Source organism: Coffea arabica, chromosome 4e (assembly GCF_036785885.1).
Source record: "Coffea arabica cultivar ET-39 chromosome 4e, Coffea Arabica ET-39 HiFi, whole genome shotgun sequence".
Taxonomy (NCBI): domain Eukaryota; kingdom Viridiplantae; phylum Streptophyta; class Magnoliopsida; order Gentianales; family Rubiaceae; genus Coffea; species Coffea arabica.
The window spans coordinates 584,397-603,259 of record NC_092317.1 but is presented as its reverse complement, the minus strand read 5'-3'; the positions used below and the strand labels follow the sequence as shown (position 1 = coordinate 603,259).

The window sequence follows — 18,863 nt, the reverse complement described above, 5'->3', positions numbered from 1 at the left end:
GTCCGTGGTTGTAAAGGGCATCCGATGATGCTTACGTATCAGTTTAAGCATATGTAGTTCCAGGCCCCCTCCCTATGCATATTGGCTTGGAGCCGGAGTCTTTTCTGAGATGTTTTTTGTTTCAGAGTGATTTTTATGTATCTTTGACAATAGAATTCGAACACATACATGACCTTTTTTACGAGGAAATGATCCGTCATTACCAACTTAATGATTGTATCCCAGTTTTAGGAGTATTTGAAGAAGACAAAATTTTAATAAAATGCTATTTATATTAAATTTAATTTTTTATGTACTAATAATATATAGTGATTGCTTTACATTAGCCGTTTTGGATATATGTCATTTGTGTATGATTTAAATTTTAAATTTATATTATGTGGCATAATCTAAACTTGCTTGTGTAGAAAATTTTTATATTGACAATGTATAAAAAAAAAAAAAAGTTATTCCTTATATTATGCTTCAAAAAACCTAGAAAATTTTGAGAAAAAAAAATAAATAAAACATTGGTAGTTAAGATGAGCAGCCAGCAGTGACGGATGGCAGAGGTTGCTGAAGCGGAGGAAGAGAGAAAGAGGTGTTTTGGAGGAAATACTAAGAGGAGTTTCGAGTATTTTAGATAAATGTCAATATTTTTCTTAAACAATTATAATAAATTCCATTAAAATTTGTAACAAACACCAAACAAATACGAAAAAGGAGCCAGTGCGGTTGGAGTTCCATACAATTTGGTCCTATTATTGTACATTTTATATTTTTTGGTGTGCAATTACATTATATCATTGTATTCATAAAAAAAAAAAAGATGTATAAGAATAAAATATTTAACTTATATTCAATACAATACCATAATGTAGTTGTACATCACAAATTTAAATATGTTCAACATTTGAACCAAATTGCATAAATCCCAACCATACTGGCCCCTAATCCAACAAATGCACTATCCAAGGTGGGACCAAGAGCTCAAACGGTCATCAGAAAAATCGTTTGGGCAAGTTTTGCTCAATTCCACACGATATAATTTCATTTATTTAGGATATAACTCGTTTTCAATATATTCTAAATATAGAATAAAATTTTATGAACCTTACACATGGTGTTAAACTCAATATCATAAGTCTTACAATTTTTTTTTTTTGTTGCAATAGTGAATCTTTCTTGACGGTTGCTACATGCAGCCCACTCTCCATCCATGGTGCTTGCAATTAACAAAGCGATGTTTCTCAAAAAAAAAAAAGGAGCAAAAAACAAAGTGATGGTCTTCCTTGACAAATGGAAAGCCAATAAATTGAGACGGTAACATATTAGTAATCAGAAAGATCTCCATTTCGGATTTCCCTCGGCCATTTTTGTGGATTTTTTTTTTTCATGGATCTATTAGTTGTGGATTTGTGCGTTGATGTCTCGGTCCACTTTTCTAGTGATGGTGGTAAAGAACAATTTGCATGGTGTAATTCATTTTAGGGACCTTTAGGCAATGTGCGATGGAACCCAAGGGACACCCTTGTAGTCTAAAACAAAGCCCATAGATAGGAAATGTATAAATTACCATCACTCTTGGCGGAGGTCAATACAATTTACCCAACAATTAAGATAAACCACGACAATCTTTATTGTAATTAGCTACATTTACGTGTATACTGCATAACTTCTCGATCAAATATGCAACTTAACCAAACAAAACTTACTCCAAATTGAATAAAATAAGTAGGTAAAAGTTAAGAGTAAATCTTTTCTACACTGACGGTGTATACACTATCATCGTTGGATTCATAACATGTGTGCAAAAGTTGAATTTCAAATTCAAATTTTGCATAGTTGTCATTCATCTAATGCTGATAGTGTATACACTGTCAGTGTAGGAAAGATTAATCCAAAAGGGGGGTTAATGGTGATAAGTTTTTAATGTGTTTCAAAACAAATTTATACTCTTTGTAATTTTGCTTATGTTACACAATTTTTTCTTGTCCTTTTTTTTTGCGCCTTACTTCATAGAGTAGTATGATTAGCAATAGGAAAAGCATCCACAGTCTTTCTAGTTGTGACCGGCTAACAGTGACAATATTATAATTTCAACGTTATTAGTTGGCAAATTTTGTATAAACCAGTGCCATTTTGAAAATTTTGAGGGTGTTTGAATGTGAACGTTTCTTTTTTTTTTTTTTTTCTTTTTAAAAGTGTAGGTTGGAAGTGCAGAACTCGAAATCTTTCACTTATAGTCTCTTTTCTAGTACAACACATTCCCTACACAGAGAACTTAACTTATTGGAGATTTTAAATTCAGACTTTTCTCGGATTTTATTTTCTGTGCAAGAATATCTTGAAAAGATATTAGATAATCGTGTATGTAGGGAATGATAGAACTTAAAAGGTTTGGAGGGACGTGTATTGCAAAATAAAATTTAAATCTTTCAATCGGGTGATTAACAGATTTTTCACTTTTAATTGGGTTAGAATTAAATTATCTCTTTTTTTCTTTGCCCCTTTGGGTAAACTTTGGATTTTCCTCGAAAAGGGCAAAAAAATCTGCGGCGGATTGATTCTCCGGACTAGAAAACCACTGAAAAGTCCCATTTCTCCTCTTTTTACTTTAAAAGAGGTCATTATACAGTGGATGCTGCATAGGGTCAATCTCGTCTCTGTGGACAAACCTTCAATCGGCAACACGGGCAGAAATCCAGAAATCTCAACGTTCCTGGAACAACAATTACACTTTTTTTTTTCCTTAAATTTTGCAGAAATATTTTGCAAATTAGTATACAATTTTCAGAAAAGCCACGCAAAATATAGCTTCACGTGCTCCGATCAAGCGCTGCCGATAGGGTCCGATATTAATCGCCTGCATTTGGTAACCGAACGATCTTTTTATATTTCTCTCTATTGATTGTTTGTTCTGTTGTTTATGTATCTTTAATTTCGTATGCAATCGATTTGGTTGATCTTTATGTATGTATGTATCTTTAATTTGGTATGCAATCTTTAATTTTGGTTGATCTACTTATGGATCTCCTACGGTTTGGATGTAGGAATCTATAATAATTGGCTCGAATTCAGGATAATTTTGTGGACTCATCTGTGTTTTTTTTTTGGTCAGTTTTTTCGAATTATTTTTTCGTGTAATAAGAGTATGTTGTTCTCAGTAGTTCTCTTTACTTTTGCTTTGAGTTTTAAGTATCAACACGCTGTACGATGAAGCAGCTCAATGCATGTTCTAATACAAGAGGAGTGGTTGTGTCTTTAGTTTGAGTTGGGGGTGGATAAATGAATTGTGCAAATCGAATTTGGCTTCCCGGATTAATGTCTTTGGTACTTTGAAGAGTCTTTATCTGTATTTAGCAAAGTATTGTAGCAATGAATTATGTGCTATGATGGAGGTAATTTTAGTTATATTTAGTATTTCAATGGGCTTTTTGAGGTATTTTAGGAGGACAAACAGGAAAATAAGGTGACTTAGGTTATGTATGTATGCTGTGGCGGCTTGGAGAAAGATTGACTGTCTACACATAACATCCAAGATTGATATTTCACCTAAGCGCGATTTTTTGGGTACTTGAAGTGTGCTCAACATGCTTACTGGTGAATCACGTCATCATGCTCAGAGAATCTAGGTTGGCATGAGTCATGTCAGTTAAAAAATGTTCTTAATGATCATATTTCTTACAAAGCACACTGAGAGCAAATAATTTTTCCAGCAGCTTTTTGCTGTCATCACTATTATACTACCATAATGAAGTAAAGCCTATCTTCTCTCTTCTTTTCTTGCTTAGTTTTTTTGCTTGGCATCCAACTAGATCCGTAAACTTAATAACTCGACAATCCTCATTGATTGTTTTGCTGTTCTATTTGTGGCACCCAGCACCAGTGCTTACACAGTATATTTGGAGTTCTCTACGTAGTTTATCTGCTGAAGTACACCTGAATGTTATTTATCATATGATCATGTCTCAAATTGAGCTAAGTGGCTTGCTAAAGCTATATTGTCGTCCACCTAACTGCAATTGTAGGATGGGTATATGGGGTGGGAATTCTTTGGTTATTGGGTTGTGCCCTTCGTTTAGTTTCAGTTGCATAAATATAGGTTTATGTGTCAAAATTTCTCTCATATATATTTTTAGAACTAATTTAATGCTTTTCTTTATGAAAGATTAGTTCCTTAACAATGTTTGGATCTGCTGCTTTTATGTATGTTTCTATGAAACATAAACTATAGTAATTACTACTTCCTCTATGCAACTAGACAACTGTTTTATTTAATAAGCCAGATAATAGCGTTGGCAACCAGAAAAGTAAAGGGACTTCCTTGGGTGCAGTTCCCGTTGGCTAGAGTTTTTCAAGTTGAGGATGGCTGAAAAAGCATGTGTAAAGCGTCTTCAGAAAGAATATAGAGCTCTTTGTAAAGTATGGACCCGCCTTACTCTGCACAATTCTTTAGTTACAATACTTGAATGTTATATGGAATTCCAGCGCCCTACAACTTGTGCTTTTGTATTCTGATGTTTAAGATAAAAAAAAATGACGTAGATTGATTATAGGATAAATTGTCGTTTACCACTTAACTCATATTAGCACCTTAAAGTAACCAAGTGATTGTTGATATCTGACTTAATTCTGAGGCTTCTTCATGGTTTTTATATTGGCAAGATAGGTTAGCTATCATATAAATATTTCTCTATCCAAACTTAGGCCTTTACCGAGTTGACCATTTAATATCTCTCTTTTTCACTCTCTTTCTTTTTTAATTGACATTATTCCTCCACTCACCATGGTTGAGAGCTTTTGGCTTTCATTTGTGTATAGATAAAGGAATATATGCATTTTTCTTCTTCCACCAGGACCATTAGTTGTTTGAGCTTTGTCTGTGAAACAATACCTGTTCATGGGTTCAATAGTTATGTCTGGGATTTGGGATCTAGATCATTGATGGGGTAATTATTTATGAGATTATACATTGTAAATTGTAAAAAATCTCATTTTTTTAAGTTCGAATTGATATTTAAATCCTTAATCTGTATTCACATCCCTAGAATACTAAGGCTACTGATCAGAAGTTTTGCTGCTTGTTTGAGAGGCTTTAGCCAAAATTCTTTCTCCTTTATTGCTTTTGCACTGGAATTTACTTTTTGGGCTAATGCTAAACACTTATAATTGCCTTCCTTGGACAATGATGTACAATGTGGATGTCAGGAACCTGTTTCGCATGTTGTTGCTCGGCCTGCCCCAAATGACATCCTTGAATGGCGTAAGTTGTCTGTCCTGCCAAGCAGCTTTATCTACAGAACTGTTTGATTAAAGCTGTTGCATTTGCCTGTTGATGTGTACTCTTTGTTTGATGCACCTTTCATGTTTGTATTTGGAACTGAGCCTGTGGGTCCTGTTGATTTATGTAGCTAGCACAATCTTTTTCTCTTTTGTTGGATTGGCAATTAACACATCTCTACAAAAACTTTGTGTCCAGATTATGTGTTGGAGGGGAGTGAAGGAACACCTTTTGCAGGTTGTCATTTTTTCTACTGGTTGATTATCCAGCTAGCTTCTTATCATTTTTTGTTCTGGAACCTTTTCTCATCTCATTTTGTACTTTTGTTAAGAAAAAGTTCTTTCCAGCAACTTTTGAACTTAGGAGATGCTCTGTTTAAAATCGATATTGTTACAAATCTTGTCTGGACATGCTAACTTGGTTTGATTATTTCCTTAAAATGCCTTTTCTTCTGAATTCAGGTGGGTATTACTATGGAAAGATCAAGTTTCCTCCTGAATATCCATTTAAACCGCCTGGCATCAGGTCTGGTAATTAATTCACTTCTTCTCCACAAATTGTACTCATGCTTTTACTTTTACCTCCTGTGTTGATTTGATCGTTCTCTTGTTAGATAGTTCTAATTCCATTTTTTCCCTCATCTGTAGCATGACCACTCCAAATGGACGGTTCATGACTCAAAAGAAACTATGCCTCTCCATGAGCGATTGTATGTTGCTTTTCATAGCTTTTGCTACTTCTGGATTACCTCTTACTTCATAGAAATTTGTGTCATTAATCTTTTACTTATATCTGTGATCGTTTTGTTATCCTCCTTTTTTATCTTCCAGTCCATCCAGAAAGTTGGAATCCTATGTGGTCTGTTTCCAGGTAATGCATGTCATTAGCGAGCAATTACTGCTCTTTATTTACGTTATCTTCAGTTTTCTGCTGATGTAGCTCTTATTTAACTTGCAGCATATTGACAGGACTCCTTTCATTCATGGTGAGTTTCTGGCATTTGTCCAGTATCATATTAGTTGTATGATTGATCCTGCTACATTTAGTGCACGGGGTTGGAGATCTAGTATCATTTAGAATATTTTCCTCTTGCAACTTGTGTGCTATTTCTAGTACATGAAAGATCTGTCTCTGGGTCTGTTGTTCAAGATAGGATTTTCCTTGTTATTGTTTTTGTTCTCAGAAATAACAGCAATTACGTGAATAAATTCCCATTAAAATTGGATAAATAATGTGTACGTTGCAAATATTTGTGGAATAATCTGTTCTGATACTAAAATCTATTTGGTAAGCAAAATTTGATTTAGCTGTCTGATTCGGTTTTCCAACTTTTTAGCTTGTGACTCGATCCAAATCTGACCTTGTCAAAATGTTTCAAGTCAGTGGAATATGAACCTATGGAGCCAAATAAAAGTCTTTTTAGAAAAATAATAATTAAAGGACGATTGCAGTTCTTTTCCAGCTGCTGCACTATTTGCTTCATAAACAGGAGAGAACAGAAACTAAAAAATGGGGTCTTTTACCTGCTAACCTTTGCGGAAGAAAAACCCTACTACTGGTTTGTTTATTGTTCAGATTTGAAACATCACTGGACAAGTTTGTTTCCAGAAACAAAAATACTTTATTTTGCATTCGTGAAGTTGGAAATTAACATGGTTTGGATGAGATTGAAAAAGTCGGAAACTTCTGCTCTGTATTGAGAATGCTTTTGCCTCAGATTTATATGGTTTTCCTGCCTTACAATGCAGATGGACAATAGTCCCACCACGGGCAGTGTGACAACTACAGTTGCTGAGAAACGGAAGCTTGCGAAGGCTTCTCTTGCTTTCAATTGCAAAAAGTGAGTGTTTTGGGATTCTGATGATTCTGATCCTGGATTGCATTATTTACAGACATTCTGCATGCAGGGGGCTGCAATTTTCTTTTTTTTCTTTTTCTTTTTCTTGGTTGGTATTTTGAAGAAATAATTATATCTTTCCTTGCATTTGTGTGATTCCTAGATCTGATCACGTGAACTGCATTATATAATTTCATTCTATTTGGACAATGCATCTTTTATTGAGTTGTATTTCACTTTGTTGATTCACTTCTCATGCTTAGTATGTGCTATCCACATAACAGCGCAACATTTAGGAAATTATTTCCTGAATATGTGGAGAAGTATGAACAGCAGTTATCCGAGCAGGCTGTCACTGACAAGGTTTCACCAGTGTCCAATCCAGCAGAAAATACCAGAAGTTCACTGGGTGAGCATGAGAACCCAACAAGAGGGGAGATAAATAGAATAGAACCGCCAAAAGAAGTCAAAAACCAGAGGCACTCATTTCCAACTTGGCTGCTGCTGTTGCTAGTTTCCATTTTTGGAGTTGTGATGGCTTTGCCTCTGCTTCAGCCTTGATTGTCGTGGCGTAAGCGGGGAAACCTTTTTAAGTGTTAAGAGTGGAAAAATTAGCATTTATGCAAAATGAATTTACTCTTTAATACTTGATGTCTTAGATTTGTCATGTATGTAAGATGTTTGTATAGAGGTAGTGCATACAGTTTGATGGCTGACACGGTCTTCCTTCCAATTTGGCTGCTGGCCTTTTTTTTTTTTTATAACAAACCAGACATTTATGGGATGTAGTAGCAAGTGGCTCCAGTGTACTGCTGGTTTGGAAGATTGCGCTTTTTATTCTGTCGAATTCCTGGAGGTAAATATGACAAGAATGTATGGCACAACCCAGGTACTTGCAACAATTGCTTGCAGTGTGCACTTGACATGTGATTGTGGTGATGGTAAGAGCGTGGCGGTTGTAGTACGTCTTACATCTCCAGAAACTGTAGGGTAATTGTTAATAATAGGCATTGACCCATTTGTTTGATTGCCAGCGGATCCTCTTGTGTGATGATTGAGTGAACCCTTTTGAAACAAAAAGGGGACAATTGCGCGAGAATTTGGGAATTTAAACAAAGCTGGCAAAATAAATTAACCAGCTGGACAATAGTGACTTTCTAACTGTTGCAGATGCTACGGTGAATCATACATGTAACAATCGGGTCACCTGGATAAGATTATGTGGTTTTTGCTAGAGGAAAAAAAAAAAAAATTTTCCTCGGTCAAGCTTGTCAACAAACAAGGACATCTACTGACTTTTGATATGGTTCCTGCTTGTTGCAAAAAGCCATTCTTCCAAATCTGTCATTGTCCCATTTTCTTTGTGAAGGTCTTTGTTCTTATTATGTTTGTTGAGTTAGGAAACCCTCCAGTCCACTGATAGTTAGTTAGACTTAAGAGGATTAGTATTGGCCTTTTGCCTCTTGTACTAGCTTGCGTTTAAGTTTTAAAGCTACCAAGTAAGCCAGCAGTTTGGTTGAAAGCCGAGGGATTGTGTTGGTTGGTTAGATTCTTGGCCTCCTTTCTCATGACTTGTCACCCATTTGCTCGGCACCCATTCTCATTACGCTGAAAGCTCGTCGGAGCCTCCGAAACATGCGGCGTACAAAACTCCCATCTTCTTAAATCGGATAGGATAGGTGATTATTTGGAATAATTACTGTAATATTTTTTTGGTGATGTAATGTATGTGAAATAAAAAGATAATTGAGAAGATAAAAAGGTGTGTTGGAAATTGTATTTGTGATGTAAGCAAATAATTTTTAGCCATTATTTGGCTGTCCAAACACACTTATTAATGATGCTCACTCCTGTTTCTCTTTTTTCAGTTTTTTTTTTTTTTGGTTTTAAATTCTCCTTGTGGTGATTTTCTGGAAAGTGGCAGGCTAGAAGATTATGTACCAGCATGATTCCTTTATTAAAAAAGAAAAAGAAAAAGGAAAAAAATCCGCTACCCATATCTTTTTTGAGGGTTTTGCTGGTTGATGGTTGGTACATGGCACCTGAAAGGCAATATAATATTTATTGCATTGGTGGTCATTAAAATTTTTCGAGTGGATACAGATGTTTACTACCGCAACGGATCTTCTGTACCACACCCTGTCTCATATCCTGTTCCACTCCTTAGAATCTCGTCAAGTGTCCCTTAATAAACCAACCTCTCAAACAACCCAACTCGAACCATATTAAGTTAATTAATCGATTAACCGGACAAAAAAACTTAATCTCTTTAACCAATATAACCAAAACCAAGAAAAATAAAAACTCTTTAACCAAAATTACAATTTATCAACGGGAAAAACCCTATAACTCAAACAAATAACCTCTGTCCTCTTTATCATCTCTTCTCATGAGAAACAACTTTTTTACGAAGAAAAATAAAAAATAATGACGGTTGTTTCAGCCTCTGCTTCATTGACTCTTCTTCTTCTTCCTCCTCCTTCGGTTAATCGATCCCAAGTTTCTTTGTCCGGTTAATCGATTAATTAATTTAATATGGTCCGAGTTGGGTTGTTTGAGAGGTTGGTTTATTAAATGACACTTGGCGAGATTCTAAGGAGTGGGACAGGATGTGAGACAGGGTGTGGTACAGAAGATCCGTTGCGGTTTACTACCATCATGTCTTTAGTCTGTACCTTAGGAAGTAAGAAAGTTTCCTTTTCATCGCAAAACGCGGAGACTTTCCTCTTGAATGCAAAATGCTGGCCAGCTTTCAGAAGCATTTCCTAAAATGTATTGTATGGGAGCCATCTCGCACAGTCACGTCACATGGGGCGATTTATTTAAAAGAGTGGCTTGAACGCCAGCCAGGGAGAGATCAGATTACAAGTGAAAATGACCGAATGGGTTAAGAGTACCATTACCCCCGTCGTCGTCGTCACTGCTGCTGGTTTCCTCTGTCCTTTTAGTAAATAGTACTTGTGTGCCATTGTGAATGAGGAAGGCAAAAGGTATACGATACGAGAATCAAGAACATGAAAATTACATTCCACTCTTCTCTTCTGGTCAATTTCCCTTTTGGAATTCCGAATTTTATCACCTTACCAGTTACCAGAAGAATATGGTCCGATATCCAAACATGTAAAACGTTTCTGTTTCTGTTGAACTGAACAGGGATTTTAATTTACTGTCTGCAAGCTGTCTGAATCTTGCTCTGTTTTATTCTCTTACTATACATTTCTTTTGTTCTCTGCTACCAACTTTTGCAGCATAGGTAAGTTCGCCCTTGCATTCAGACGCATCCATGTGAGAAGAATGAAGACCTCTCCAGTTTTCCCAAGGAATGAAGCTGGAAACTACTTTGGCTATGAGTTTGACCCACACGCAGACTTTGCACAGGTATTTTCCTGAGCTTTTTACTGACTTGAATCCCGAAGAACCACATCTTTCCCTCTATTTCCTCGTAGTAACAAAACGATCTTAATTGTCTCATTCAAAAGCGTATGAACTATAAAATTAGATTGTAGTATTTAGGACCGACTTCATGGCATGTCATTATTTTTCTGTCTTAGTCATCTACAGAGTAGCCCCGCGTTGTTCTCCTTGGGTTTCTGGCCCACGATGGTTTTCATGCCTGTATCGTGTATGTGTCGTCGGACATGATGCCAAGATTTTAACAGCTCAATTTCTTGGCCTTTTTCAGTTCTTAGAAGAAGCAAGAAAGCGCACATGTGATGAGGGGAGCTTTAAGGTTGCTCCACCAGATACCGAAGAAACGCGAAAGACGGAGTCAAATGGGGAGAAAAGGAACAAGAAATCGTGGAAAAGTTCCCTCTTTTCATGGTTGAAATCTGACAAGAAAAGCGATAATCTGGTGGAACCGTTACATGGTTCCGCCGCTCCCAAACTGAGGCGTGGAATTGTTTCTGGTCCAATACGTGGTAGTGCAGGTGGCCTCGTTCCTGCCAGGCCTAGGAAGCCAGTATCCGGACCCTTGATGAGTCTTTTCAATCCAGCCGATAAGGTGGATGGGATACCTTATATGTGTCTAAGCCATCTAACCAATCCTCATGAAGCTCAATCTTATGGACCTGTTTACTTGGTAACATAGGAGTGCTAAGATAGTAGCCAAGGCCGGAGGGATACTTGGAATCCATGTTCCACCTCAAGGGCTAGTGGACCTCAGCGAGATAAAACTCGGATCATATTGTAGGTCAAAAAAACTAAATTTGCTGAAGCAGATTTCACCTTTTATGTCAACAGAGTTGGCATTATAGCCTGAAACTACTCTTGATGTAACGAATCCAGAACACTGTCATATTTGACAGCTTAATTGATAAAAATTATCCTTCAGTTTTATATATCTGTTCAGAACTTTTGTCTTGTTGACGTCAGTATTCATGCCAAATAATTATCACTCATTTAACTTATCTCCAAGGAATTTGTTAAAAAAAAAAAAACATTTGCAAATGTGATCGAAACTGGTGCTTCTTACCGGATATTCTTTACCTCCTGATCTTGCTGGTAACCAGGAGTCAAGGGAACAGTGCAAGCAAAGATGCGCAAACAAAGTCATCTGACTGAGGAATTGATCTCCTCTAGTTAATGAAATGAAGAAAGGGAAGAATGAAATGGGTAGAAATTTGAGGGTCGAAGCAAGAAAGAAAATCACAGTGCTTCAGCAACAATATACTGGAGCATAATTCATGTAGGACCCGCGACGGGTAATAGATTGGAGAATGAATTCACAACCTGCTGATTCCCATGTTATGAAAGCAATTATTCCAAGAATTGTTTCTGCTAAAGAATTATTCCAAGAATTGTTCCTAAAGCTATTTTTAACAAATGAGGTGCTCTGTGTCTGCTCTCAAAACTAGATGGCATATTGGTTTAACAAGCAAAAAATCCTCCACAAGGCAGTTCCAATAATTGCACATAGCCTTCAGGACCAGGGCTGATGCAAACCGAATAGTTAAAGTTTAAGCTAGATGAGTTTATAAATAAGATTTTCTATACACTTAAAATACTATTCTAAATGTAGCAGCTCAAATATACAAGAAAGGCAGATAAATATATATACACATAACGCAAACACACATAAGGAAGCCAGATATTTAACTGAAGGAGGTCAAAGTTGCTTTACTCTTCTGTGGATTCCTTTCCATTCTCATACAGAAAGCTAAACTATACAGGATATTTGTTTCGAGTAATCTCAGAAGCTTGTTGGAGATGAATACAAGCCTCATGCGTAATAGGAAACAGATGGAAAATGCAGAGATCAATGTCTTACTATCAATTGCATTAAGAATCAACAAACACTGAACAAATAAACAGATCACCATGATCTCTACATACAGCAATCTATACTGCGCCAACCTTCCATACTCCGGAATAAATCATCCAAAGTAAGAGCCCGAAATGACAAGTACTGCTCATTTACCAGAGCCCTTACTCTTCAACTGTTTTCTGGATATCACACGTCTCCTCCAATCAATGTGCATAATTACTAGTAATTAGCAACAGACTGTACATAATTGGAAGAGCTGCTAGGTTTCCAGTCTACCTCCTTGTTGCTCCACGTCAACATCACTAGCATTACGAGGACTCACCCTCCTATCCCTGCTCAAAAGCCTTTTTAACGACCTCAAGCGCGTTGGTATTGGCGATTTTGGTTCTTCATCCTCATTAGCATGCCGTGGGATGTCAATCACCAGAGTTCCATCTGGTCTACTACCGGTTGATGCTGACATCATAGACGAGGATGAGGATGTGCAAGGTGGCTGAGCAGAATGAAGACCTTGATTGCCTTCCTCCAGTGGTGGACCTAAAGTGCTAACTTGAGTTTCATTACCCCAAAACAAAACATTGGTTGGGAAATCCAGTGACTCTGCTGAATATCCATCAAGACCACCTGTTGCCTCTTGATTTGGAACCTGCAGTATAGACTCCATAGTTGTCGATTCAGGGCTAGTGTTGGAGCTGAAGGAGGATTGGTTGGAAACCGGATTTCGGCAAAGAGGGCAAGTAGAATGCGAAGCAAACCACATATCAATGCATTCAACGTGAAACCCATGATTGCATTTGGGTAAAAGCCTAATCTTTTCAGATTCAGAGACCTCAGAAAGACAAACTGCGCATTCCAAGCCATCTTTGAAGTCATTGGTAGCATTAAACACAATCACAGGTATGGCTTTAAGAACAGCAGGGTCAAGACCTCGGCGGAGGGCTGTCGCAACAGTCAATTCTTGGTAGCCAGGAGCAAAGTCAAAGCGGCGGCGCCGCCTGGTGGTGGTGGAGCTGTTGTTGTTGGCAGAGTCTTCTTGGCGGCGACGCCAGAACCATTTGGCATAGAGATGAAGGAAGAAAACAAAGACCACCACCAGAAAGAGAACTAAAACAGCCACCACCATGATCTTCCCGGTTAATTCAATTACTCCTGAGTCGTCTAATTTGTCACCAACACCTGCTGAATCTCCCATTATTCCACCAATAGCTTGTTATCCCAAGCAAAGCCCAGAATTATTATTATTATTTTTTTTTTTTAAAGAAAAAAACCCTGGGATTGCTTGATTTTGTGAAGGTACGTTGAGCAAAAATCCCTTCAAACTTGAAGGCTAGTAAAGCTTCAAACTTTTTAAGCAGCAATAGTGCTGAAAGTTTATGGGGAGGAAGATAAAGAGAGCAAAGACAAATGCTGCTGAAAATGTATGCTGATGGCACCTTTTTTAAAAAAATATATAGATGTATCAGCAGTAATTAGCTAAAAATATATATATATATATATAGATGGGGTATTTGAAGGAAGATAGGCGTGAGGAAAAGCCTGCCTAAAGAAGAATCGGATGAGAATTGAGTCTAAAAGACAAGAACTGAAAATGACAGACCCAGAACCGAAATTGAAATAGAAATACTAGTAAGTAATGAATGGGAAGGAAGAGGGAGAATGAGAATATGAGATGAGATGAGTCAGCGGACGTTATATTTGTTGGTATTACTAAGAATACTATATGGTACATGGGAATTGGGATGGCATGGCCCTCTCACGGCGGCGGTTTGAATGAGGGGAAGACGACTTCAAAAATGTTGAAACCCATTTCTTTCCTTTTTCTTTTCTGTAGTTAGCACTTAGGAAGCAGCAAGCAGTATTAGCGCTCTTCTTTCTTTCTTTCTTGGAGGCTTCTGATTCCTTTGACCGGTGAAATGGCAATGGTATTGGTGGGTGCAGCGGCGTCCCGCTGTGGGGTGGGGTCTGAATTTCAGGCACAAACCTTGACTTTCTCTTTGGCCTTTTCAACTTTCGACTACTACAATAACATGTGAATCAATTTACATGATCCAACATTAAAATCCTCTATTCGCCCGTACTCGGGACAATCACATGCTATTTCTTTCCTTCCCCCCCATTATTTTTTTTTCTTTTTTAATTATAGCTCGAAACAAATTAATTATATTATTATTATTATTATTATTATTTGTATGAGGAGTTAATTTTAAGGAATCAAACGGTTAGACTGCTAGTGTATAGTTTCTTCAAAGATTAAAAAAAAAAGAAAAGGAAAGACAGTACTAGTAGTAGTATTCTTTATTACTAGTTGAACATGCGGTTGATGTGAAATATGCTCTCACACAAGTTAAAAAGTAGCAGTAAAAAGTAGTAGTCTCCCCCCATCCCCGCCAGAAAATATACTATATTGTTATTATAAGGAACATGAAGACAAAATTTCCTTATAGGTTGGTTCCATGATTACGCAAAAGAAAAAGTAGCAAAAGGATAGTCAAACTTGTACTGTAGCTACTCGTAGAGAGGATTTTGTATGAGGAGTTCTTAATTTTTCTTTTCATTCCCAGTTCGAGAGCTTTGTCGGGATTGACCCGCGAGAATAGTCAGAATCCAAATTTGGTTTCTCTTTTTGGTTTTCTCAAATTCTTGCGTTTTGTATCCTTAAACAAAAGCATTTCATCTAAAATCAAAACGTGCAATATGATATGTTATCAGCTTTTCAATCCTTGTACGCAACATACTTACAAATAATTATGAACACTACCAAAAAAAAAAAAGAAAAGTTTATAGCACTCCTTCTGTCCCATTTGCTGTGAAGTAGTTTATGATTTTAAAGAACCCTTTTTTGGTTTGCATTCGTAAGTTGCAATAACTTTTGCAGTGTTTTAAAATATGTTAGAAGGATCACTACGCAATGGTTGTAACTTCTAAATGCTTTTGAATTGCATTTTTTTGATTTTTTTATAGAAAAATTACTGTAACAATTTCATATATATATATAAGGTAAAAAGAAAAATTACAATTCAAACACACTCCAAATACAAAATCTATTAGCCAAAAAAAAAAAAAAAGAACAAAATCCGACTGCAAAACACCCAATTATTTTCATGGTATATCTGTTTTTGATTTCGGTGCTTTGTCTAATCATACCTTTTTTTTTTCGGTGATTAAGTAAGAATAACTCCGCATGCCTCACTCAAAAAAGTGACAATAATGATTTAGTACTTTGAAATGATGATTTTTCTCCGTAATTGTGACCACCCTACCTACACAACCGCTTCGCCTCCCTCTCTACCCAGGGGCCAGGAGTCCTTTCTTTCGGCTCCACCATCGCCGCCAATAATTCCACGAGGTTTGTTCGCATGTCTCCCGGCCCGCACTCTTCGTTGCCTTTCTGCTACCCACAAGGAAGTCCGAGCTCTACACCTATTCAGTAAATGTAAAAATTCCAAGTGATGCTGATTTTGCTCTTCCTATTGCTCTTCCTAACCATAACCATAACTGTAAGAGAGTTCCGATGGATTGGATGAGTATCAGAAAATGATTGACCCACAAAATGCAGATTGGGTCAACCAACTTTGACACGGAGAAAGTAACTGGTGGGAGCCCACTCCTAATTGTAGGTTATAACGCAGGCATAAACGAACCATGAACTGAAAAGTGTCTGAATGTTGCCAAATTCAACTGCAAATTAGTAATTGTCGCTACGATTGTTTGGTTTGCTGATACAGTTACCATCCCCATCCAGAGAAGCCCCTGCAGTCTCAAATCAGGTGGAAAAAATAAACAAGAAAATTTGTTTAATTTTTTCTATCACCTCTTGTAGAATGCTTTGCGACTCCTGTGGAACATCAGGAAGACCCCCTGCATTTTTGTTCGTGGGGATATATATGGTTGCATTTGTGACATAAATGGCTCGCAATGGATTATGGATGAGATAAGCTGGAATTGTCACAGATACTACTAGTCTGTTACCAGAAACTTTTTCAACTTTCGAATAATGTACCCAATAGGCCTTCAATGTTACTGCTGCTGGGCTGTACCATTTTTCTTGGGATTAACCGATTTGTTGGTAAGTGACTGGAGACTAGGCAGTACTATAGAATTTGCCAATTAACCAACAGTAGTAATTTGGAATATGAACAAGCAGCTATCTGTGATATACAATACAAGTCAGCTATCTGTGATATACAAATACAAGAAAGAATGAAAATGGTAATATAGGGATTAGGTTGCAAGTGTTGGTGAGACTGGAGAAGATGATTGCTGGGATTCAAAGATGAGCTTGGTGGTAATCGTGACAAGAGCGGTCAAATGCAAGCGGGTTCAGGAACCATGTCCGGAGGTGATCCAGAAAGGATAGGATGGAGGCAATTACGATCTCATAATACGCTTCCTGATCATCGTCTTCATTACTTCTACGCTGCTGGTGCTTCCCGTTCCCGGCCGGAGTGTAAGCGACCGAACGTCGGCATAGCGGGCAATTGGACTTCTGCATCAACCAAGCATCGATGCAGTCAACGTGGAAGCCATGTCTGCATTCGGCAAGGACCCTGTATTTTTTGCCCTTAGAAACATCGTATAGGCATATTACACACTGCATCTGATCAGGATCATCACCTTCATCATTTATACGTTCCCCCTGTCCAGATGTAGGATCACCGTCGTCGGCGGTGGATGAATCAGTGGCACTGGCGGAGCTTGTATCAGTCGGCCATGGTAGTGAGCGCGAATTCTGGAAATTGTTCATTATGCACAGAATTGGGAGGCCGGCAAGTAAGGAAACGGCCCTCATCTTTCTTCTGATTGTCAATGCTGCTGCTTCTTCGCCGAAATTTGGTCTGCTTTGAGTTGTTACTGTAGATATCCGAGTCCTCTCGGCCATGGTTTTTCTTGGTTGATGGATACAGGAATCAACTTATAACTGGACTTAAATCTTATGCTGCTTACTCTGGCAGCAAGTACTGTGGGATGTGTCCCGGATCAGATTCAAGAGTTATATACGATTTTGTGAATCTGTAGAGGGATTCTGAAATGGTTTGGACTGGAGAGCAAAATTTGACTGTTAAAATAGGAGGGGGAACAAAAGAATTGCTCCAGTGGTCCTATTGGTTAACTGACTCGTGATCCCGCTGGTGTTAACTCATTATAGATTTTGATTTTAAATAATTAATTATTTTATTACAAATTTCATTTAGTTTTGTATCTAAATTTTGATTTTTTTAATAATTAAAAAAACTAAATTTGAAAATCTAATATAACTTATAGTAATTATGATTATTGTCAACACATTTCTCAATTATCACATCGTTATGACATACTTTTCTTAAAAAACTTCAAAAGCTTTCCATCCAAACAATAAAACAAATGAAAACGAGGTTAAAGAGGTCAAGAGAAATTCGATGAATCACTACCGATTTAGATGGGTGCCTACATATTCGTTGGTGAAATTTTCAGAAAAATCTGAATATTAGAATCCAGGTCACCGCACATAAGTAGAATTTTAAAATTTTATTGGTGGCTAACTACTTCTAGAGTTAACCCGTGGTGATTCTGTTGACTTTTTTTTGTGTTTTTGCCTTGATGTTAAAAATTTGGATTGTAATTTTCTGTTAAAAAATTATTATATTTTACGTAAATATATTTTTCAATCACCTTTTTAACTTATATTTATCAAATTGCTATTGTATGTATTTTTACAAAAAATAAAATCTTAAAATGGGCAGCGGCCGCTGGAATTGGTGTTCCCGGGCCTCAGACCAAGACCAATGCCAGACCGCCGCCAAAGACGAGTCAGCGGCCAACCTTACTGGCTTTGACCCTTTCTTTCCCCATTTTCTGATTTTTCCTCGGGCCATAGTACGACTGCACTTTCTTTGAAAGCCTTTAACAGCCTAGCATTCTGGGTACAACAACAGCCCGCGCATGTAATAATTATATGTGGAATTGTGGATGTAATCCATGGGCGTGGGCTTCTGTTAATGGAAGTAGTCATTTTAGTCATCAATTAGTGGCCCCAACGCTCAATCCAACTTTGAGCTATAAAATAACACTGAGTTTGTTTGGATAAGAGTTTATTTGGATGATTTATTTGAGATATTTACCGTAGCACTTTTTGTGATGTGATGTATGTGAGATAAAAAGGTGATTGGAAAGATAAAAAAATGATTGGAATTTGTGAAAACAAATTAAACAAACCAAATTTGGCTTGTCCAAACAAACTCACTGAATCCTACTTGATTGATAAAGGCAAACTACTCAACCAACTTTCTTTAGAATAGTTGGCTATCATATGTCTTGGTGGGATGGGAGTTCAAATTTTACCTTTCATCTAAAAATTATCACTTAATATAACTTCACTTAAATCTATGTAAGTGCCTCTGACACTCATATAATCCGATGGTGATTTAGTTTCGTCAGTTTCCGTGACTCTATTAGGTCAACTCTTTAGTATAAGTTAGAGTTAGATGATGATAATAGACAAAAAAAAAAAAAAAAAGAAG

General features: G+C 37.1%; 3 protein-coding genes across 8 annotated transcripts; 2 read left to right on the top strand and 1 right to left on the bottom strand.

Annotated features, from left to right (window-relative positions):
- The first annotated feature begins 2,493 nt into the window (after positions 1-2,493).
- Positions 2,494-7,923, top strand: LOC113740600 (ubiquitin-conjugating enzyme E2 34-like). Of its 4 annotated transcripts, none has more exons than XM_072046891.1 (10): positions 2,494-2,854; positions 4,317-4,404; positions 5,191-5,245; positions 5,462-5,500; positions 5,725-5,788; positions 5,911-5,972; positions 6,094-6,133; positions 6,221-6,248; positions 7,012-7,103; positions 7,385-7,923. In XM_072046891.1, the coding sequence occupies exons 2-10, from the start codon at positions 4,348-4,350 to the stop codon at positions 7,659-7,661; spliced, it is 714 nt and encodes a 237-aa protein (XP_071902992.1). In that variant the 5' UTR covers positions 2,494-2,854; positions 4,317-4,347; the 3' UTR covers positions 7,662-7,923. The 4 variants fall into 4 exon arrangements, with proteins under 4 accessions (XP_071902992.1, XP_071902989.1, XP_071902990.1 ...); XM_072046888.1 differs by having other exon boundaries at positions 7,364-7,923; XM_072046889.1 differs by having other exon boundaries at positions 2,713-2,854; positions 4,269-4,404; positions 7,364-7,923.
- Positions 7,924-9,937: 2,014 nt separating this feature from the next.
- Positions 9,938-11,438, top strand: LOC113741832 (uncharacterized). Of its 3 annotated transcripts, none has more exons than XM_072046887.1 (3): positions 9,938-10,090; positions 10,349-10,478; positions 10,783-11,438. In XM_072046887.1, exons 2-3 carry the CDS (start codon positions 10,395-10,397, stop codon positions 11,188-11,190), a joined length of 492 nt encoding a protein of 163 aa, XP_071902988.1. In that variant the 5' UTR covers positions 9,938-10,090; positions 10,349-10,394; the 3' UTR covers positions 11,191-11,438. The 3 variants fall into 3 exon arrangements, with proteins under 3 accessions (XP_071902988.1, XP_027125273.2, XP_027125274.2); XM_027269472.2 differs by having other exon boundaries at positions 9,955-10,220; XM_027269473.2 differs by having other exon boundaries at positions 10,083-10,203.
- Positions 11,439-12,192: 754 nt separating this feature from the next.
- On the bottom strand, positions 12,193-14,286 carry LOC113738658 (RING-H2 finger protein ATL60-like). The gene has a single exon (XM_027265899.2). It carries the CDS (start codon positions 13,556-13,558, stop codon positions 12,626-12,628), a length of 933 nt encoding a protein of 310 aa, XP_027121700.2. The 5' UTR covers positions 13,559-14,286; the 3' UTR covers positions 12,193-12,625.
- Between the last annotated feature and the right edge of the window lie 4,577 nt (positions 14,287-18,863).